The following is a 22,796-nucleotide window of genomic DNA, read 5'->3' as shown; positions in this document are numbered from 1 at the left end:
TTAAAAAAAGAAAAGCTTTTTTGGTCAGGGAACTGGTGAACTCTACTGATAGAATTGCTCTTTTGCCAGTATAAGTTGCATCCCACCAGAAGGGTTTGCCAGTATAGCTGTCCCTGGCTGAATGGCTACGATGGCAAACCATGTTTAGTACAGGCTAGACTTTTCCAGCGGAACGTTTTTTGTCTTCACAAATGCTGGTTTGTTGAAATCAAAATGTCCTGGGTGACCATGCCAATTCTGACAAAATTCAGGCAGAAGCCAGGCAGGTTTCCAGTGTATCCCTGCCTGCCAAGCAGATTTCAAAACCTGCCTTGTTTCCTTTTAGCTCACCTGCCTGGCTTCTCAGCAGCCTGACTGGAATGGGGAGCCTGGAAGTCTGCGAGCCCTGGTTTGTGGTTCTTTGGCAGACCAGGCTCCCAGGTCTTTCAAGGTCCCCAGCTCCAGAGTAGCCTGGCAGGTTGGCTCCCAAGACTCCCAGCTCCTCAGCAGCCCAGAAGCCCTGGGAGCTCCCTCTCACAGACTCCTCAAGCTATGGGCTACCAGGTGTCTGGGCAGCTTGGGAAACCACAGAAATGTTTTAGAAAGGTTGAAATGAAACCTGATGATGTCTGGGAACTGCTAAATTTAGACCTGCAGCCCGAGCCCTGTGAGCCCAAGTCAACTGACCCAGGCTCTGAGACTTGGTTTTTCTATGCAGTGTCGACATACCCTTAGTCACAAACCTGACCCACCCAGTCTGCGTTCTACTCACAGGACAGAGTGCCTGCCCAGTCTGGGTTATCCTGTCCTGCCCTTATGGGCTAGCACCCCTCCATTTGATCCCCCAACTTGGAGGGGATCCTACTAGTAAAGGTAGGCATAGCGTGTTCTTCGTTTATGTCTTTTTGCAGTTCTGTTTAATGACACTGTGGCTCTTTGTCTGTTGAAGATCAAGTGCCACTGAGAGTGCATATAAGGCAAATGCTAGGTGTTAATAAAATAAATAAATAAAGGCTACCACAAAGTTCTGTTCCTGTGCTTGGATCGATGATTTCAGTGGAGACTTGTTTTCAATCAATACTAAAAATAATAGGGAAAGAAAAATAGAACACGTGCATAAGTGTAAGAAAACAAGCAAAGCAACTGGCATATTATACACACACACACACACACACACACGAATAAAACAGTTTGGGAGTGAATTCTGGATCGCAAACAGCTGCCAATAAAAAATAAAAGTTGAAGTGCTCTACAAGTATGAGCCACTAGGTGGTGGTAAAAACCCAAGCCTTCAGTAATGAAATGTGTGGGAAGGGAAGTTGGAGGCAAAGAAGGGGGTAGAGGAGGAGTCACAGATTGAGCACTGAAGTCATTAACTCTCTGAGACTATATAAGGGCAGTTGCATGGTAAATAGTTTATACCTGGGCAGCCTTGGCTCTATTAATTTGAACATTCTTTTTTCATTTAGCCCTTGAGGATGGACAGGCAGAGGAGCTGAAACATGTGACAGCTAGAGGGAAAGAATACAGGATATGAAGAGAAATAGGATCTGAAGGAACAGTCCTGGTAAATAAGTACAACTGCTTCTTAATTGTATCGGAAATGTTACCTTTTAAAATGGAGAGTAGTTTTTCTTAAAAGCCTTTGAATTTTATTTGCACTGACTAACAGCAAGCTAAATATGTTCTGCTTATTAAGAATTTTATTGGTTATGACATTCCTCTCAAAATATTATCATTAGTGGGGAAAAAAAGCCTTGATTAATATACCCATAATTTGAATAGAATACCCATTCCTGACAGAAATTCCCTTGTGATTTTAGTGGGCAAGTTAAAATATTCAAATCTTAATTACAAGAGAATAAAACAATGTGAAACCTGAAATATACAGATTTGTCTTGTTTAATGGTTTAAAACAGTATTGTTAAGCTGAGCATATTAGTCTGGAGCAGATAAGCTGTTTATACCACAAGTTATGCAAACTTAAGAAGTGCAAAGGTCAGAAAAAATATTTAAATCTTTTGCTTAAAAGGCTCAGTCATTAATCTTGCAGGAATTCAAATTTTATATAAGTATGATCAGATGAGAGGATACAGTCTGATTTCAGTTATGAATAGTGTATTCTTATGGGTTTCAAGGCTGCCAGGATTGAGACACCTGTCAGATACTATTTATTGTTCTGTAGTAATTTAGCTGAAAATATTATGTGTTCACCAGAATTTCCAGATAAAATGTGCTAGCTTCAGGGAAAGACAATCAACATTGGAGAATGAGCAAAAGTCTGAGGAGAAAGAAAAAAGAAGGGTCATAAATCTCTCTATTAGTTTGTGATTTTAATTTCCCTATGAGCAAGGATAGCTGGAAAAAATCTATGACAGGTTAATTTAGAATAAATATAGAATGTGGAGCAGTCACGAGCTGGATATACTGAATTAAATACAAATATTTGATTCCATTTGATATTTGTTTTGTCAACTCTTACCTGTTTTTGTCATGTTGCCATATTTTTTTGGCAGGGCTTCTTGCCTTTCTGGAAAATGCATTTACCACCCTGCTTTACAAGTCCTTTGGAAAGAAGAGAGCATATTTGCCTCCAGATATGAACTCATCCTACCAGCTACACATTCCAGAACTTAACTTGAGTACTTTTGGCATCAACTTTACGGTGCCTATTGTCAAGAACAAATCATCACCATGTGAGCAAGTGGTCATAGCAGTGGAGGTGTTTCTAATCCTGGGCATTATAAGCCTCCTTGAAAATATCTTGGTCATCTGTGCAATAGTAAAGAACAAGAACTTGCACTCACCTATGTATTTCTTTGTGTGCAGTTTAGCAGTAGCTGACATGCTGGTCAGTGTTTCTAATGCTTGGGAGACCATAACGATATATTTAATAAACAATAGGCATCTAATTATGGAAGATGCTTTTGTACAACATATAGACAATGTTTTTGATTCAATGATCTGCATATCTGTGGTGGCTTCCATGTGCAGTTTGCTGGCTATAGCAGTAGACAGGTATGTCACAATTTTCTACGCCCTGCGTTATCACAACATCATGACAGTGAAAAGATCAGGGCTAATCATTGCATGCATATGGACGTTTTGCACTGGCTGTGGCATTATCTTCATTCTTTATTATGAATCAACTTACGTTATCATTTGTCTCATCACAATGTTTTTCACCATGTTATTCCTCATGGTCTCTCTGTACATACATATGTTCCTCCTGGCTCGTACTCATGTTAAGAGAATAGCTGCTTTGCCTGGATACAATTCTGTCCATCAAAGAACCAGCATGAAGGGGGCTATCACTCTAACCATGCTACTAGGCATCTTCATTGTTTGTTGGGCTCCATTTTTTCTCCACCTCATCCTGATGATTTCTTGCCCTCAGAACCTCTACTGTGTTTGCTTTATGTCTCACTTCAACATGTACCTCATCCTCATCATGTGTAACTCAGTGATCGATCCCTTGATCTATGCCTTTCGTAGCCAGGAAATGCGGAAGACCTTCAAGGAGATTATTTGTTGCTATAGCCTAAGAATGGCCTGTGGGTTGTCGAGCAAATATTAGGAAAATGCATTTTTGAATGAGGAAACCAAGATGCAATATTATTATTTATCAGGAAAGTCATGCGTCAAAATTGTTAGCATCTTCTTGCCCTATTTCTGCTGAAGGAACTATAAAATGTCTTTCCACCTTATACTTGTAATGAGGATCATGTTTTTATGGAAATTAGAAAGCTGTTTTTCTAGTTTGATGTTATTTGGTTTATTTCCCCTTCCATACACACCTATAGCTCTACCTGGCATTAATAGGAGTTAGCATATGCATGTATATCAAGAGAAGAATAGAACATTTGGGGCCAGATTCAAGCCAGATATTTTATAAAAGTAGCAGAAATTTCATCCTTTCCCCTCTTTGATTTTTATGGGCAGGGTACATGAATATGTAGATGTGGGTAGGATATCCCTATTTGCCTCACTGCCAAATGCAGTGAGCATTAACTAACACACAACCAATAGAGGGGTTTCTAGTTAACATTTTCTTTGGGTACAACATGGCTCATTGTGGCAGTGTGAGAATGGACAGGTTTCCTGTCAGTTTCTTCATTGACATAAAGCCAGAAGAATAACTGATCAGCATTAAGTGAAAAGTATAATCTGTAAACGTCAGTGTCTATACGCCTCAACCAACACAATTATGAACAAGAAATTGTATATGTATATATACACAAATTTTTGTACCCCAATCATGATTGTTGCATTCACAAAATACATACTACACAAGAGGTCAATGTAATTGCAACATTTCCCAGTATTAAGCATAGTATTTTATGACACCTGTCTGTATTTGTTCCAGTGTTCCTATTACTGTATATTTAGGCAAAGGTGTACTACATGCTGATTTTAATGCTGCAGTGGTTCATCCTAAAGGTAGCACTGGATATGGGTTTTTCTGGGCCCTGAAATGAGTACAGCATATATGGCTTCAAAGTAGACAAAGGTAACCCATGTAGCATTTTGTGGGGAGACGTTAGGCCAATGAGCATGTCAGAGGCAACAGGAAGATTGTCAGATGCGGGTGGATTTGGGGCACTTATTATTGGAGAAATTTGGGTCCCAGAGTACAGCTTTCGCGATGGCATTACACAAAGTAGGGATGGTTTTCAAGGCATGCTGGGGGTGGCTCCCAGGAACATGGGAGAACGTGTAACATGTTTACATAGGCTTAAGCCAGCATCTGATATGCTTTTCTCTTTACCGAGGCTGCCATTTTCATAAAATACAGCAATCCTCTTAAATTTTGTGTGAGCAATTTGCTTCCTGTTGTGTTCTCTCCAATACTGTCTTCTGTAACAGTTATATAATGTGAAAAATATGGGATATGATCACAGATGAAGAAAGTACAATCAAGGAGCTACAAAATATTCTAATTTCTCTTCCAAGGAATTATACAGATCTACAGAATGTCCTCCCAAAAGCTGGACTTTAGCATTTAAATATAAAATATATAAAGACTCACAGAGGGAACAGTTTCATATTGATTACACATCTGAAATGTAAGTTAGCTCACAAGAGTAAATTATTCCTTTCCAAAACCAAGAGGTTACTCTTGCTAAATTGTCTCCAGTGAACCTGTTTCAAGGCCTCAACCAAAGCCCATTGAAGCCAGTAGAAAGACTCCCATTATCCCAATTGGCTTTTGATTAGGTCCTTAGATCGTAGCATATTATAGAAAAAAAACTTGGATGTTTTATTATAAATGTCAATTTTTTGCTCCAAACTCAGCACCTTATGCAGCACTAGCCTCAAAAACAAAGAAATCTAGAGATCCACACTGTTAGGAGGACAGCTGAATATCTTCATGTCTACATTTTCAGTGTGGAGGTTTGTGGTATTATGATCACAGTGGAGACTGGATGATAAAGCTTTGGACTTGTGTTTGGAAAGTAGTCAAGTTTACAAAATGAGGGCCATATACTGCCCTTGATCTTCATCCTCAGCTCCCATTTACATGAATGGGCATTTCACTTCCAGTTGAGACACCTGAGTACAGAATTTTAGTGCACCAATTGTATCAGGAAACCACCAATACTTTAGGGGCCAGATTCTTCCCTCAGTTACACTTGAGAATGGGATTTTACATCTGCAGAATTTTGCTTTAAGGTGAAGTTCACTCCAGTGAAGAGTTCACCACTTAAATCCCACTTTAAGTAGCATGGATAGTCACTCTGCACTGGGGTGAATTTCATTCTAGCTAGGGTGAAAATGAGACAGTACATTTAATTTCCAGCAACATAATTAAAGGCACAACAAGTCTTCAAATCACTACGTAAATAAACCATGAAATCCTCATTAGGTAATTCAGTTTGAAGAGATATATATATATATACATATATATATATAAGGTTGTATTGTAAATAATTGTAAATCAGTAAATAGGAAATCAAAACTGTAAAAGCTTTGGATATTTTCTTGAATTGTACATTACCTCATATTTTGTTTTTGCTCTGGAATTTTATTTGATGTAAAAAGATAAGTATCTGAGGTAATTATTAAAGTCGAGGGTTGGAAAACCCATTTGTTGTTGAATATTCATTGTAATATAGTCTCTAGAGTTTATTTGGAAAATTGTCAGTATTTTTGGGGTGTTATTTCAAGTGGTAAATTGCAAACAGAATTCCCGGGGAAGGGAATATTACACACCAGGATTTCATGTTTCAGTTTAAACTGATATTTAGTGATGAAAGCCTTATAAAAGAAGTTACGGGCTAACCAAGAGACATTTAAATTAATTTATTTTCTCCTGCAGGTGTTGACATTTTCTTTACCCATCATTGTCAGCTTTACATGGGGAAGAGGGAACTCTGGCATGACACTGATTGCACAGAGTGGAAACTGCTAGCATCTGTAATAAGAGACAGGAAAAATATGCCACAATAGTGGCCCTGATTCCCCGTTCTGTTACACCAGTTTCAGTGGAATCATGCCAGCGTAACTAGTATAGCAGAGTGGCAAATTAGGCCCAGTGTTTATTGGTCATTGTGACTAACACTATTAAAACTAATGCTAAATAAATGAATACATAGATACCACCATACATACGCCTCATATTCAACAACTGAATGAAAACAAATATACTGTTTTTGTTTCTACTAGAATATGATGAGGAAAAAAAAAGTGAGTATTCTGATTGTTTCTGGCAGTCATCATTATTGAGTTTTAATTAAAAGTATGAACCTTCATGCCAGTACCCTCAAGAGAAAACCACAAGAAAATTAGCCACTGGGTTTTGCTCTCAGCAGCCCACCAATCCATGATACCACCCGTGCTCATGCTGTCATTCAGTTATGGTTCAACAGAGGGTCTGTCCACCCGGAAGACACATGCATAGTAACAACTCTGTAATAGAGCAGAATGTTAACCAAGAAAAACAGCCCTGCCTTTGAAGGGGACACTTGATCACTCCTTCTTCACCGATCCACTAAAAGGCCACTTCCTTTTCGACCTGGTGGTGGTAAGAGTTATCCTCTGATGCTTAATTTATTTTTCCTTTAACCTTAAACACAACAGATATGACCACTATTATTTGCTGTATTGGATGTTTCCCTTTTCCCCATGTCAAAAACCAAGAGAGAAAAAGAATGGAAAACTTGTTTTGTTCTGTGTGGACACCAGTAGTGTTCTATTATGAGTCATTACTATACATCTCATTTATTCTGCATTCATACCTATTGAAAGTAGATGCAACTTGCATAGAAGTCACGGGGGCAACTGATGTAAAGGGCTAGTGTCAGTTACATATCCAGTCAAAGGAGGTCAGAAGCAACTAGGAGAGTGTTAGAAAATTGAGTCACAGAGCTGCACCATAACTCTGCCCAGCAAAGCTGAACTTTGGAATCCTTGATCCATAGGGCTGCTGGAGGATTATTTTTCTCCCAGTATAAGATAAAGCAGCCCCACGGCTGCTGTAAGTTCTATTGGCTGCAGTGGACTCCAAGAGGCGTGTTGTTGGAGTTTATGGGCATTCCAGTCACGACCCCCATCATGCTCCTGTGGTGGCTCTATGGCACTTGAAGATTTCCCTATGCCCTACACACCGTGGTTGGTCTCATTGACTTGAAGGAGGTACCAACATGAGTAAGGCATGCACGGTTAGGCCCCAAGTCAGACATTGTGTCAGTCAGATTGAGGAATCCTTCTGTCTGCTCATTTAGCATTATCAAACTCTTCTCACTAGTAGAGCTGAGTGAATAACTGATTTTTTCAGTTCAGTGGCTGAAACAAAACAAAACAAAAAAATCAGTTGCTTTCAAACTGAAACTTTTTTCATTTTTTATTCAGCCAACACTATTAGCCAAATTCCACTCCAATTCACAAGTAGTTTTGGTTGCCCTGAAACTGCATTTTCCAGCAAATTTACTATTTGACTGAAAAATTTTGTCCATCTCTACCCACTGGTGACAGTACAGGTACACCCTCTACTGGACTTTCATATCAAGTTTAAATTGATTCTGTAGTAACTCTCTGGAAGGGGAGCGTCAGAGGGTGACATTGGCCTTTTCTGAGGGAAGAGGCCAGTGACTGGTCAGTTGACCTCCTATTAGGCTTAAAAGAGGGCAGCTGGGCCCTAGAGGGGGTGGTCCCTAAATGGGAGACAAGAAGCAGCAGCAGAGACATGCTCTGAGAGAAACCTGAAGAAAGCAGAAAGCTCTGGATGACCTCCCTGGAAAGAGGGAGAAATTTCCAGGAAGCCAGCAGAGGGAGAAGCATGCTGACCTTTCTGAGCCTGAGAAAGCCCAGGCTGGAGAGGGCTGAGAGCACCAGGGGGAGATGTCTGATAGCTCTCTGAGCCACAGTGCTGAAGATAGAGGGCCAGAGCGGGCTAAAGGCTGGACTGAGAGGCTGGAGCTGCAGAGAGCCTGAGCGTGGTGAGAGACGCTGGGGCTGTACATTGATGGACTATTGAGGGCTTGCTTTGTGATGCACAGGGAGGATTGCCCGGTTTGGTTGGACGTATTCCCGGAGGTTTAATCACATGGGACTATACTGAGAGTGAATTTAAAATGTGTGCAGCTTAATGAGACGGGGTCAGTGGAGGAAGTTCACATGTCTGGATTATCTCACCTGAGACAAGACTGGAATACAGACAGGCTGAGAACCAAAGACCCAGTGGATAACCTAATGAAAGAAGTGGGAAATACACCATTAGTCCCATCAAGCCTTCATACTGTGAACCTTTGGATGGGAAAGCAAGGAACATGAAGAACATAGTGTTTATATCCAACGACATGCTGCTGAAAATGTCAGTTTGAAAATAATGTTGATAACAAGTAACTGAATAGAATGATGAAAGGTGCAATAGTCAGACCAGGAAAGGAAAGGAGAGAACCTGGAAATACAGATGTTTTAAAATGGTAAAGGATAACTAAATAAATCATATCCAATGAAATGTTAAAGAATGAGAAGTGTTAGTGCTGGTGGAAAATCAGATTATTTGAAGGTGTACATAGAAAATCAAAGGGAATTTATATCATTCCTAAACAGTATTACTTATTGACTGATATCTTACAACAGCCCTGAGAAGAAAACCCTGAAAATGACATAGAACCAAACCCAGAACCACACCTTTAACTAGATAGATAGAATATTGCTCTATTAATCTACCTAAGAACCTTCCATTGACTTCAGTGGGGTTTGGATTAAGCCCTAATAGTATTTCCGTTATGTAATGCATAACACTATAGTGCCACAAATGATGGCAAAAGACTTGGTAGAGTTTATGTATCTAATTCCATATAATTTTGTTGTTTTTGACTATCACTTAATGTCCCCGCAAAGTTATCCAGATGCTAATTGAGATCAAACCACAGCTGACATGTAAATTCAACCGTATTTTAGTTCTTTGTGCCAAAAAAATAAAAATAAAAAAAAATCTGAATTCCATTTTCTTTTTGAAAGTGTCACATTTCAGGGGCACATACCACCTTAGGGACATGTACCCCCCGTCTGTCCTGGGCACTCTTGCCAAGTGACAGGCCTGTCTCTACCTGCACTTCTCCCATAGTGGAACTCACCCCACTTTAGATTGGATCACCAGGCTTCATCACTCCTGGTTTCCACAGTCTGATCACGCTAACTGGGTGAGTGATTCCTGAGACCCCTTTGCAGCCCCTCTTGAATGTACACTCAGGTGACAGGTTCTGCTGCCTTCACTGCTCTCCAGGTGGAACTCCGTGGTTCTGCCACTCTCACAATGGATCCCAGGGTAACCCACCTGTTTCCAACCGTGTTAACACAACAGGCCCACCTGTATTTTGCACCTGTAAGAAATGTCCCTCTGGCAGCCCGTGACCAGGAATTGATTAAAGTGACTCAAAACCAGCTACTTCAAAACAAACATATTGTTTATTCTCTCTCAAAAGGTACATAATATTCAGAGAAAAGGGTTAAACCAACAACAGTCTTTAGGCATTTGGTTTCACCTAAATGTATCCTTTTCTGGCAAGTTTTGGTAGTTTCCACATAACCCAGCTACCTCCAGCCCTAGGTAGGGAGAGAGAGAGAGAGAGAGAGAGTCCCCTCTGCAGCTCTCTCTTCTCTGTCTCTCCTGCTGAGCAGCTGCTACTAGCTTAGTCCCTTCCTCTCTATGCTAGGGTCTTGAATATTTAATGCTCTTTTGATCCTAGGCTCAAGTCCTGGGAAAAATTAACCTGCTGGCCTGATTGGAGCCAGGCAGGTGAGCATTTCCCATTCAATAGCTTCCCCATTGTTTCTTCAAGAACCTTGGTATTCTCTCTGGCAATAACTCATGTTTTCATTGTTTCATTTTCTGTTTGTTTCCCTTCAGCCTTCTTTGATTTAACTCCAGGCAGTCACACAGGGTAATAGCAAACAGGGAAACTGAGGTTCACATGATATTTATAACAATAATACAGATGATCCCTTCATTTTCCATAAAATGCAAATACACCTCTACCGCGATATAACACTGTCCTTGGGAGCCAAAAATCTTATCGCGTTATAGGTGAAACCGTGTTATATTGAACTTGCTTAGATCCATCGGAGTGTGCAGCCCCCCCACCCCGGAGCACTGCTTTACCGTGTTATATCCAAATTTGTGTTATATCGGGTGGTGTTATATTGAGGTAGCGGTGTAATATATATATTTTTTCTGGTTTTCCTAAACCAGAAATGGCTGTACGGATTTTTTTCTCAAGTTTTCCCACACACAAAACTTACCACTGGATAAAGGTCAAGAATGAGAAACTTCAGTCCCAAAAGGACTTAAAATAGGATCTGAGCATCTAAAAGGGTAATTCAGACTGTATTGATACTGATTTTCAACCTTAGTATTCCTGCTAATGATATGCAACAACTTGTCCTGTTAGATCAGGAGATGTTTGGATGTGCATTATTTCTTAAATTATAAGTAAATGTTAATCAATTAAGAATTACTTATAGTTATTAATAATGTCTCTCTTTCATGTTGCATAAGTTGGACATTATGCTGTGTTTGCCTAAGCGGCCTCAGTACCTCATGGGAACTGTAGTTTGGGTGCCTCCCGCTCCCATTCCCTCTGTGAGCTGAGCCCGCTGTTCGGACTACATCTCCTACAAAGCACTGCTCTCTCCCCTCTGATTGATCTGCTGTAGTACATTGTGACCAGCATGCATCATAGGAGACATAGTCCACCCAGGCAGCCCAGCCTCCAGAGGATTTAGGAATGTCAAAATGTTTTGAAATCGAAATTTTGAAAAATTTCTGATCTCCGAAAGATGTGGATATTTTGTTTTTTTATCCTGATTTGGGATGAAAACAAATTTTGAAATATTGGAATTTCCCACACAATGAAAATTCCAATTTTTGACCAGCTCTAATTTTAATGATATTTAACATTTCTACAGCACCTTCCATATGACTATTTCAAAAGTGTCAACATTAATGAATTAAATCTCACAATATTACTCTGAAATGGTATAGTAAATATAACTGCCATTTTACAGGGTGGGAGAATGGCGACAGAGAGGTCAAACTAGCATTTTCAAAACTGGATAATTATAACTAGCACCATTGATTTAGTTGCTAACTTTAAGAACCTATGTTTAACAAATTATTGATCTATACTAGAAAATGGATTGATCCACCTACGTCACTCAGGGGTAAGAAAAATCCAGACCAGGGAATGATGTAGCTAAGCTGGCCTAAATCCTTATGTAGACAGTGCTAGATTGACAGAAGAATTCTTCCGTCAGAAAACCCCTTCTATCAGCTTCCATAGATAGCATCTACACATCAGTGCTATAGCAGCACAGCTGAAACTGTGTTACTGTAGTATTTCAAGAGTAGACAAGCCTTGAGTCTGTAATCTAAGTCTCCTTTTTGGAAGTAAGCAGCACTTCTTCAAAGCGAAACATCCAGAAAAATTGTTTTTAATAAAGTTAAGTAGCCATACAGAATACAACCCATTACAGTAAAAATTGTAAGGTAGCTAAGGTCATTACATTGAATGAACGTAAATAAAATATACTTGACATAATGCATAAAGCTATAAAAGAGAATGCAATATAAGAGAGAGGGGGTAGGACATTAAGATTTGCAAAACATGAAAGTCTAGACTTGTTTAAGAAAAATTTGCATAGTTCTCCGTCATTCTGAGCTTGCTTAATAAATCTCAAGTCTTCAGAAACTCTCTTTTAATTCTCAGGAGTGTCTACTGAAGAGAGATCAAATACAACCCAGTTTTCTTACTGCTGAACTGAGACAACTATAGCCAATAGGATTTTATGGGTCAGCATTTCACAGTCAACTATACATATTTGCATATTAACAACAGACTTAGCTGATGGTCAGCCAAGACTTTACTAGAGTGGAGTTCTTTTCTGATAAGCCAATCTGGTGACCATTAAAAATATACACTGAAAATTCTGTGCTAGGACATAGTTTTAGGGCTTTTCTATAGATTTTTTGATTTGCAATGCTTTCTATAGAATGTTAGGTTTCATTTAAATATAAAGTTTCCAGCCCTTCTGCTTACTAAGAAAACCTTCTCAACATGGAGTGCTACAGAGTCATGTAGCTGAATTCACCGACCCAGTGGAAAAATAGCACTACAAAAAGTGACCTGCTCCATTCATCTCAATATGAATCCTTAAGATTTTTTTTATTGTCAACTATGTCAAGATGATCACTTTAATAACAACATCTAACTCGTACATTTGGCCTGTGTAGGTGGAGTAATTGGAAAGGATGGTTGTCCACAAATTGCTGTTGTGGGGATTTGAAAGGACAGCACCAATCTATGAACATGATTTATTATCCAAGTGCATTGGCAAAGCCACAAATAAGCCAGTGGCAGATGAAACAGAAGCTTCATGTGCCACCTTCCTCTTCCTGGGATTTTCTAAGTGTAGGCAGAGTTATTTCTTTCTCTTGAAATGTACAGGAGGTTAAAAATTAGAGGATTTTGGTTGACAAAATCCATATTTTTATAATATTTAGGCAAAACCTATGGCTTTTTTTATAATACAGAATTGATTTTTCTTGTTTATTGTAAGATTAAGCTACATGGATTTACTTTTAACCAGACTGTAATCATAAGTTTAAATTTTAAACATTCATATTTCCAAACATTTCTTTTATTAAAAACTTGTTTTCTAGCTACCAGCTAAGTCACATTAGTGTCATAGGCTGCTGGACGCATTAGGTACATTGCTGCTTACTCATCTATGATCCTCCTTTTTTGATTGCTTCAGCTGCAGCATGAGCAGTAGGAAACTGTCTTTTACCACAAATGCAATGCTTTCATTTCCAGTTTGAGTTTTCCAGTAATCTACCACCCCAGGATTACAGCCCTAGGGTTTCATCAAGAACTCAAGATATAAATAATTGTGGCTTCCCATGATAGACAGCTATTAAGGTGTTTGTATCTTTTGGCAGCAAGAAATCCTGAGCTGCAGAAACTGTGCTATATTTAGGATAAATTCCATGTATGTCTCCTGAAGAATAAAGTGACTGTGGATGAAAACTATGAAGTCCACTTAAATATCATTTTAATAAGGCTTCCTACCTTCTTTGATCAATGGCCAGGTGCACTAGGCCCTCTTTTAATTTGTGGGTTTCTTAAAGATTTCTGTAGCAGATTGGCACCCATTTGTTTTAGGCCCCACTCCAGTACATTACTAAGGCATGTGCTTAACTTTAAATGTAGAGATAGTCCCACTGAAATCAGTGGCACTACCCACATACTTGAAGTTAAGCACAGGAGTGAAGTGGTCTTCTAGAATGTTCAGAACCTTGAAGGATGATGTCAATCAGCTCATGATGTCTTTTAATTCTGTTAGGTATCATCAGTCTGGCCTCTTCTTATGACACATTGCTATGGAGGGAACATGAATAGAAAAGGAAATTTAGGCAGGGTTGAGGATGTAGCTAATAGCCCAAAATCTGAATTACGGTATGCAACCAAGTGAGTTGGAACTTGTAGATTTCCTTTGTTAGTGCCATAGTTGTATTAATGTGTTGAAGTGCTCTGGTAGGTACTTTTGCTGAAATCTGCATGTTAACAAAAAGAAGTTATGGCCTCGAGAAAGAAATTTCTGGGTGAGACTCTATGGCCTGTATTAGTCAGGAGGTCAGACTAGATGATCCTCATAGTCTCTTCTGGCCTTAAAAATCTGTGGATAAAATTCTTTGAAAGTGTTATAGAGGGTTCATTTCTTATTCCTGAGGAATGTAGGTAGCTCTTGTCAGCCAAGATGGTCAAATACCACACCCTGGCCCACAATCACCAACATTTACAAGTGTGGAGGTTCACGCTAGAAGTATTCAGGAGACCAGCTTGAAATCTTTTATTTTAATCCTTCTGTTTGTAACAGCTTTATTCATGGAGCAGAAACAGTACCATGTGAATGAGTGGAGCAGTTACACACCTGAAATGTAGACTAGTCAAAGACATAACAGAAGTGCATATGTCGTTCTTGAACTATAGCAGGGATCGGCAACATTTGGCACCCTGACAGGCCGGGCCAGTTTGTTTACCTGCTGCGTCCGCAAGTTCGGCCGATCACGGCTCCCACTGGCTGTCCCAGGCCAATGGGGGTGGTGGGAAGTGGCGGCCAGCATGTCCCTTGCCCTGCGCCACTTGGCCTGGAGCCATTGGGAGCTGCGATCGGCTGAACTTGCAGACACGGCAGGTAAATAAATAGGCCTGGTGGGCCACGTGCCAAATGTTGTTGATCCCTGATTTAGATGGTCTTAAATGCAAGGGAATTATATAAAATGACCTTACATTCATGAATGTGAAACTTAATTTCCTTGTACAAAAAGGGCAAGCCATCAATTTAGATGTAGTAATCCATCAACGTTAGTGATAATCTGTTTAAATTACATGAAGTGTAAATTAAAATGATATAGGTATTTCTGATAGGAATGAGAAAACTTATCTGGCCAAATTTACAACCAACTCAAAAAGGAGTTCTATGTTTGAAACAACTCCTTTTCTGGGGCATACATTTAATTTGGCTCTGGCAAAATTCAACTTCTGAACTGCTGCATATTTTTAAAAAACAGTAAATGTTTTCAGTAGTCCTAGAATCTCCTGGAATCTAGCAGGATACGAATTACTTAAAACAAGAATCTTTAATCTTTATTCCTTGCCTAGCTCCCATTTTTAGTTAGACATATGTACAGGTTCTCGTCAAATTTCCTTTGAAGAGGGCCAGATAATCTATTGTGCTGAGCTTCCTTTCAGCACAGCAGAGAGCCTTTAGGAATACCCAGCTCTTTGATTCTCTGCCCAGCCTGGCACAGCTTAGAACAGCATAGGATGAAGTAAGGCAGAGATCTGACCCAATGGCTTTAGTAATAAAATGATTGGCAAGCTCAAAGGGATATCATGAATTCTCATACACTGGGTGGTGAGGTGTGAAGGAAGAACCACTGACAAATACATTGTGAATGATATTCTAGGCATCCTCTGAGAGTATTTTCTTTTCTGTAGCCAAAATGGAAGATGAAATAAGAATAGCTGTAAAGGTCCTGATTCTCCTGCCAATGAAGTCAATGGAATTATGCCAGTTATACACAAGAATGAGAGGTGTTTATAGGCTGAGAGGAATAGCCGCTGATCAACACTCATTGGAGAGAGTATTTTTTCCTTTTACCTAATCATTTTAAGAGCTGTTTCTTCAGGACTCTTGCCTACAGCAATATTAAATATCAGCCACTCTGTTAATTAGTTTAGAAAATGATAAATAACTGCTGGTCTAATGAATTTACAAGTTTATTAATGAAAATAGCTTGATGCTTCATGTCTCACACACAGATTCTCATTGGGGGTTGTGGTTTATGGGGGAAGCATCGCAACACAATTAAGAGAGTTAAAAACAGCACTACCACTTGCTTGAATTTGCTTGGCACTTTGCAAATCGTAGGGAAAAAATGTATTTTGCCTGTGTTGTTGCCTTTTTGTTCTGGAAAGTCATGTTAATCAGGGGCGGCTCCAGACCCCAGCACGCCAAGCGCGTGCTTGGGGCGTGCGGGGGGCGCTCTGCTGGTCACCGGGAGGGTGGCAGGCGGCTCCGGTGGACCTCCGGCAGGTGTGCCTGTGGAGGGTCCGCTGGTCCCGCGCGGCTTCGGTGGAGCCGTGGGACCAGCGGACCCTCCGCAGGCACGCCTGCGGGAGGTCCACCGGAGCTGTGGGACTGGCAACCGGCAGAGCGCCCCCCCGCGGCATGCCGCCCTGCTTGGGGCAGCAAAATGTCTAGAGCCGCCCCTTATGTTAATGTCCTTTATGAATTGTGTGGGCCTGGCTTGGCATGGGTAACTGGACATGGGTGAGACTGTCTTTCTTGGAAGTCAGAAGTAGGAAAGTAAATGAATCAGCAAGCTGGAAACAATGTCTGTGCTAAGATGGGTCAGTCACCTAAGAGACTGAATGCACAATAGTGGACAAGATAAGCCTTGAATGTAAGATGAAGTAAAGAGTAGGTTGTCCATGGAGAAAGCATGCTTTCCAGGGCCTGTTTCCTACAAAATAATAAAGCCAATACCAAAGTGAGTGATGTAATTTAGAGTAATGCAATTTGTGTGTGTAAACATAAGTAAAGGAAGAGGTTTTCTGTGTAATTTTGGATTGGGGATACACCCTCTGCATTTGAATCTGATCAGTGTTGCTTTGCTGCATGCCAAATAAAGATACCTGAGTGACAAAATTTGGAGTTGAACTGAGATCTTGGGAAGCCAAGTGGAAAGAGGTCTCAGAGGGAATCCCAACAAATTGCTTTATTTTTCACTGATCTCAGTTATTCTGCGATTTCTGGGCAGCTAATGACCAGAAAGATATTGACAAATTCGAGCGAGTTCAGAGAAGAACAAACAAACAGATCAGTGGAATGGAGACATTGATTTAGGAAGTAAATCTAGAGTTAACTACGTAGAAGGGAGACTGGGACCTTAATCACAAATCCAGATACCAGGAAGGGAAAGGACTAATTAAGAATTGTACTGCAGCTAAGAGAAATGGCAAGTCCAATTCAGACAGTGCTGCCTAACTTGTAGCTGCAGAGGGGGCACCAGAACACTGAGGTCTGCTCCAGCAGGGCAGGTTGAAACATTTACTGTGATGTTTACTGCCCATGCAGCATGTGCACATGACGCCAAGTACAAGCATTGGCTAAATGAGAGATTTGTGTCAAGAACTGTAGGCACCCAGGCCAAGATTTTCATATGTGACTAGCAATTTTGTGTTCCTCAGTATTTGGGTGCCCAACTTGAAAAAACTTAAAGGGCGGTTGATTTTCAAAAAGTGTAATACATACCTTGCCTTCAGACTTCATGATTTCCAGGCTGGATAATTGTAACTCATCATGCCTGGAGATGAGCATTGCCTATATTAAAAAGCTTCATTGATTTCAGAATTGACAGCCTGCCAGTTAAGCAACAGCTGCCAAAGCACAACACCCCAGAGCTCTGTTCCTCATAGAATACAGTGTCAAACTCAAGATCCTGGTATTAATTTTCCTGGCAAGAGTCCTTGGAAAGCACTTCACTTTTTGTGACGGGAGTCTCCTTTGACAACACAGGGTCACTGAAGTTTTCAACCTCAAGGGAGAAGTATGTGAGAGCAGGAAGCAGGGCCTTCTTAGAATCTTAGAATATCAAGGTTGGAAGGGACCTCAGTAGGTCATCTAGTCCAACCCCCTGCTCAAAGCAGGACCAATTCCCAACTAATCATGGTAATAGGGCCAAAGATTTGGAATTCAGTATTAGAGAAGATAGTGAAATCTGAGATCATTCCTGCCTTCAGAGTGAAGTGAAAAAAAAACCTCACTTCATCTCAGCTTTCCCATGGCTGTAACTAAAAACAGCAAAGAAAAAAGGAGGAGGACAAAGAGGTAAAGCCAAAGAGGAGAGAGAGAAAACGAAGAAAAGTTAAATTGCTGGCTTATTGCGAGTCTGCTTCAGGAGGTGCTCAGATTCTGTGCTGAGGGGAGTCTTTATCAATGCCTAGATAGGTAGAAAGCAAAATAGTCTTCTACAGGAGCTTTGGAATCTGTTGCTTGGGCCACTTATTTAAAATTAGACTAGAGAAGCACTAGTAAAATGAACATGAGGCTTAATCTTGCAATGGCAGGAAAATAGACCAGATAGCCTATAGTAATAGGTCTTTTCCATCTAACATCTAGTTTAGGATTTCATGGTACATCTGATGACTGTCTCTGTATTACTCTGTTACTTAATTTAGTCTAATATGTAATTTAATAACCACAGAATAATGTCTATCTGGGTCATTATATGCTCATATACTATTAAAATCAGAAAAAAATTATGTGAACCCTTTGAAAAGAGGAAGGTATGAAAGATTTTTTCTTGATGTAGAAACATGCTGTTCTGTTACTAGTAGGAACTCTGATGTGTAGCATTAAACTGAAAATACATTTGAAAGGGTGATAGTCTTGTCAGCTATACAGTGTTACATTTTGTGCAAACAAATAGTATCAAGTTTTGTGAAGTCAATCATTATTTTATACCGCGTACGATTAGTAAAACTTTCTAGGACTCTCTGAATGAATTAAAAATTCTTGGATCTATTCAGATACAGCCTCCTGATTTTTTTTCTTTAGTTTACATTTTATACTGCTGCACCACTAAAATGGAAGGATAGATTTTGTGAAGGGGTGGATTATGCTATTCTGAATGATCTGCTCAGTGACTGGTAATAGTGTCAGTACATGAATTCTGTTTCTCTTTTTGATAATTCTGTTTCAGTGATTGGCTAGAATTTTGCAACATATTTCTTAGGAGGAATTATTTTAAAACGCGCCCTAAAGAACTGTTTTCTAAGAAGAATGTCACTGAATTGAAATTCAGTGTATTAAATAGCAAGAGCTTGAACCAGGCAAAGTATGAACAACTTTTGTGCAAACTTCATTGCTGTAGAGTTCCACCAATGTTTCTCAGCCCTGATTTGCAACAACTATGCTATTCCTGTCTTGGATGTCACCAACTGTCAACTGATCATGCCAAATTGAATAAATCATGCCATTCTTAAATCCCATTTAACACACCAGAGTATTTCTTCCTTCCGTACCAGAACTTGAATGTCTTGCCTAGGTTTCATTCTCCTGGCAAATTAGGAATCTTAGGGTATCTCCAGGGGTATACACAGCAAAAAGTCAGAACAGGAATCAACTTCCTGCTAGAGCTAGGCAAATAGCAGATTTTTCAGTTGGCAATTCACCCCCTCTTGCCACTCCCCCGTCTTCTCGATCACTTTAGGGTTAAACCACAAACAAGATTTTTCAAAATTTCCAGCCAAAACAAAAAATGTTTGAGCTCAGACTAAATATTGTTTTGACAGAAGTCAAAAGACGGTTTGATTTTGACCAGTTTTAAACACGTTTAATGAAATTAAAGGAAATTTTGAAACAAAATGGTCATAGTGAGCTGAAAAATCTAAAAGTTCTGTTTCAAAAGTGTTAAAAAAATGAGTTGAGTTTTTAAAGTTCCCCTCCCCCCCAGGTCAAATCAAATGTGGTGAAATCAACACGAATTCACAAACCCTTTTGGTGTCACCAACTTTTTTTGCCAAGAAAGTTTTGTAAGAAAAAATTTGCCCAGCTCTACTCCTGACGTCTTCTCTTCAATTTTTGACTTCTAGTTTGTAGAAAAAGTTAAGATATAGCAAATACAGTGGCCCACATGCTGGATCAGCAGATGTATGTCCTGATCTAGTGCTCATTGAAGTAAATGGAAAGTCTTATAATGCAAGCACAGTATGTGTACATAGAACAGGATTAGATTGTCCTTTATATAATACATTTTTGAAGATGCTTTCATTCATATATACACAGGGTATAACACTTGTAGGTAAGATAACAGTGGTGCTGGAACTAAGGGTGTTGCCACATCATCCGGCGTGAAGTAATAACAAACACCAAATACATGGTTTCCATATCAGCATCCCCACTATAAAAATCATTCTAGCACACCGGTAAGATAATGTTAAGATTGCACTGTTAGCAACAAAGAGTAAGTCTATGTTGCATATACAATCTTATCTCTGCCCCTTCCTGCATTGCAGAATATTGTATTTCTTGAATTGAGAAATAGTATATGATCTGAAATTTAAGACTAGGTAAAAATTTCAAAAGCATTTAAGTGGTTTAGGCACCCAAGTTCCACTTTCATAAGTGACTTAGGTACTTAGGACCCTAATTATGATTGAAAGTCAAATCAAAATTTTGGACCAACAAATATTCCAGCCAATTTTGTTTCCCTTTCATTGTTTCTGTTTGTCACCTCTTTCAAATGTGAAAAGTTTGTTTTCGGTTTTGCTTTGATATTTTTATTTCTATACGTAGGTGGCATTTTCCATAACCAAAGCCACAGATAAAGACTGTGAGAGCATCAAACAGTTAAGTCAGTAGAGCAGTGATTCACAGCTTGCAGGCTTTCATAAAAGCAGCAACCTTGCCCTCTAGCTAGGAAACATATGGTGCATTAACTTAAGTTTAATGCCAATATGTTTTTCTAAAGCCCTAATGGCAACTAAGATTAAGAAAGTAACTGCTGAGGACAAATTCAACTGCAGCAAATCTGAGTAACACAGGCCACTAACAGCATGACACTCCAGGACTCTGCTCTCCCCCAGTTTCCCCATGGAAACCCATTTCAAATGCAGGGTTAAGATCCTTATCTTCAGAACCTGTGGTTGAGCTCTCAGGCCTGGTTTATGCTAGAAAATTAGGTTGGCATAATACGTCACTCAGGAGTGTGAAAAATCTACAACCCTGAGCAGCATAGTTAAGCTGACTTAAGTCCCTGTGTAGATTGCACTACGTTGACGGAAGGCCACCTCTGGAGGAGATGGATTACCTGCACCGATGAGAGAACCATTCCCATTGGTCTAGGTAGTGTCTACACTGAAGTGCTACAGTGGCACAGCTGTGGCAGTGCAACTGTTCCCCTGTAGCATTTTATGTGTAGACAAGTCCTCAGTCAAAGGGAGGCTGATACAGACAAATATGAACTTGTGAAGCTGAACAAAATGTTGTTATAAACAAGATTGGAACAGTCACTTAGGGAAACTCCTAGTGCCCTTATACAGAGTTCTCAAGTGAACCACACGTTGTATGTACCACAGTGGAGTTCATTTGGCTTCCCTGTCTCACTGAACTGCAGGATGGTCAAACACTGGAATAAATTGCCTGGGGAGGTCATGGAATCTCTGTCATTGGAGGTTTTTAAGAGCAGGTTAGACAAACACCTGTCAGGGATGGTCTAGATAATGCTTAGTCCTGCCATGAGTGCAGGGGAGTGGACTAGATGACCTCTTGAGGTCCCTTCTAGAGCAATGTTGTGAGACAAGGAGCAGCTGGCAAAGGTGAGGGGCAGAGAAGACTCCTCTTGAGTAGTTCTGGCCTCCTGGAATGGTACAAGGAACAGAGAGGCCTGTGGGGAAGGAAACAGTTGCTCAAGAGCCAACAGTAGGTTTTGGGTGTAGGGGCACTGTTTTCCATAGGAGGATAGAAGGAGACTGGAGCACAGTTGCCTCTGAACTGCTGGGGTCTTTATACTCCCTCTGCCTCACTACCTTCCTGTGAAAAACCTGTCAGCACAGCCTGATCTTTCCTTCCTCTATTCAAACACTAGTTCTGGTTCCTCCTGAACAGCTCTGCTCCTTACCTCACAGGCGTGTGTGTTCCTTGGCTGGCCCACAGATGGTCATGGTGTTGCAGTCATTGAAAGGTGGCAGCCTAGGCAAGGTTCACCTCTCTCCAGCTTACCCTTCTCCCTCTAGCAGTGCTCAAGAAACCCATGTCAGGGCCCTTTCCCAACTCCCTCAGCAGCCTGGACTGGGTCCCAGGCGTCAACAGATTAAAAAACCTGGTTTAATTAATTAACAAAAAATGAGAACACATGCTTACCGATGGACTTTATAGTTACAAAACAAAGCTTATAATCTGTTGCTTATGGTGGGACATGCAACATTTCAGTAATTTGTCACATAGTTCAATGCCTTGAGTCACTCATTGGCAGGTGTCTAGGTTGAGAGGGATGCCACTTAACTTCCTTGGGCAGTGAGCATGGCTCTCCATTCTGTACAGAGCTCTCCTCAGCCTGGGTTTGCTTGGGCATGCCTCTCCCCTCCCACACCCAGAACAAATGGCCTCATTAGAGTTGTGAGGCTCCCTCTTTTCTGTGCTTCTTCTATTGATGGTAGCTTGTGGCGAGTTTTGCTCAGAATGGTTGATTGGGCATTGTAACTCTCTTCAGCAGCACATTGGTTCATAATCAGGGCAGATATTGTAGGATGATGACCCTGCTTTACTTACGAGGGTGCTATAGAAAAATGTTAATGGTTAATAATTAGGCACATCTGTGGCTGAAAGGCAGTTCTGTGTGGTGTCTGTCTGAGGGATGCTGGATATTGCCCACATTATCATTCATCCGGATGATGCAAGCTCTGTTTTGTTAAATTAACAGCTGTGAATGGCACACATAATTGGGACAACAATCTTTTTTTTTTTACTTTGGGCTCAATCCTGAGCTTGACTGCATGACCAGGCTGGCAAGTATGAGAGCATAAGGAACTCTGTTACTTCCTGTTGCAGGCTAACTACATTGCCAGATCCTGCCTAGGAGAGAGGGATAGCCTGTGGATGGCTTCTCCTGTGCAGGTAGGTGGGCCGAGATTTGACCCCATTCCCAATGGGGTAGTCAGCACAGCTGAGCCAGTAGGGACCTCTAAAGCCATAGGGAAAACTGGGACCGAATTGTGACTCTGGGGCATACACGCTACTGC

The 22,796-nt window shown here is 40.4% G+C and overlaps 1 protein-coding gene and 1 long non-coding RNA gene across 7 annotated transcripts in view; one reads left to right on the top strand and one right to left on the bottom strand.

Annotated features, from left to right (window-relative positions):
- The window catches only part of MC5R (melanocortin 5 receptor), a 28,133-nt gene that overhangs the window by 5,185 nt on the left and 152 nt on the right, over window positions 1-22,796 (top strand). For 4 of the 5 annotated variants that reach the window (XM_039522141.1, XM_039522138.1, XM_039522139.1 and 1 more), the window contains exons 3-4: window positions 1,449-1,546; window positions 2,496-5,822. In XM_039522141.1, coding sequence (XP_039378075.1) covers window positions 2,579-3,556 — 978 coding nt within the window. In that variant the 5' untranslated portion in view covers window positions 1,449-1,546; window positions 2,496-2,578 and the 3' untranslated portion in view covers window positions 3,557-5,822. Of the gene's footprint in view, window positions 1-1,448; window positions 1,547-2,495; window positions 5,823-22,605; window positions 22,672-22,796 lie in introns of those variants that run through there. The other variant, XR_005593519.1, reaches the window with a different exon arrangement.
- Window positions 5,954-21,827, bottom strand: LOC120396907. Of its 2 annotated transcripts, none has more exons than XR_005593520.1 (3): window positions 21,677-21,827; window positions 8,614-8,667; window positions 5,954-7,764 (listed from the first exon to the last, which is right to left on the bottom strand). It is a non-coding gene; the product is annotated as an uncharacterized LOC120396907 (long non-coding RNA). The 2 variants fall into 2 exon arrangements; XR_005593521.1 differs by lacking the exon at window positions 21,677-21,827 and adding an exon at window positions 9,564-9,686.

Source organism: Mauremys reevesii, linkage group 2, assembly GCF_016161935.1.
Source record: "Mauremys reevesii isolate NIE-2019 linkage group 2, ASM1616193v1, whole genome shotgun sequence".
Taxonomy (NCBI): Eukaryota; Metazoa; Chordata; order Testudines; family Geoemydidae; genus Mauremys; species Mauremys reevesii.
Note: the sequence above shows the minus strand (reverse complement) of the source record. Positions and strands in the feature narration are given on the sequence as shown.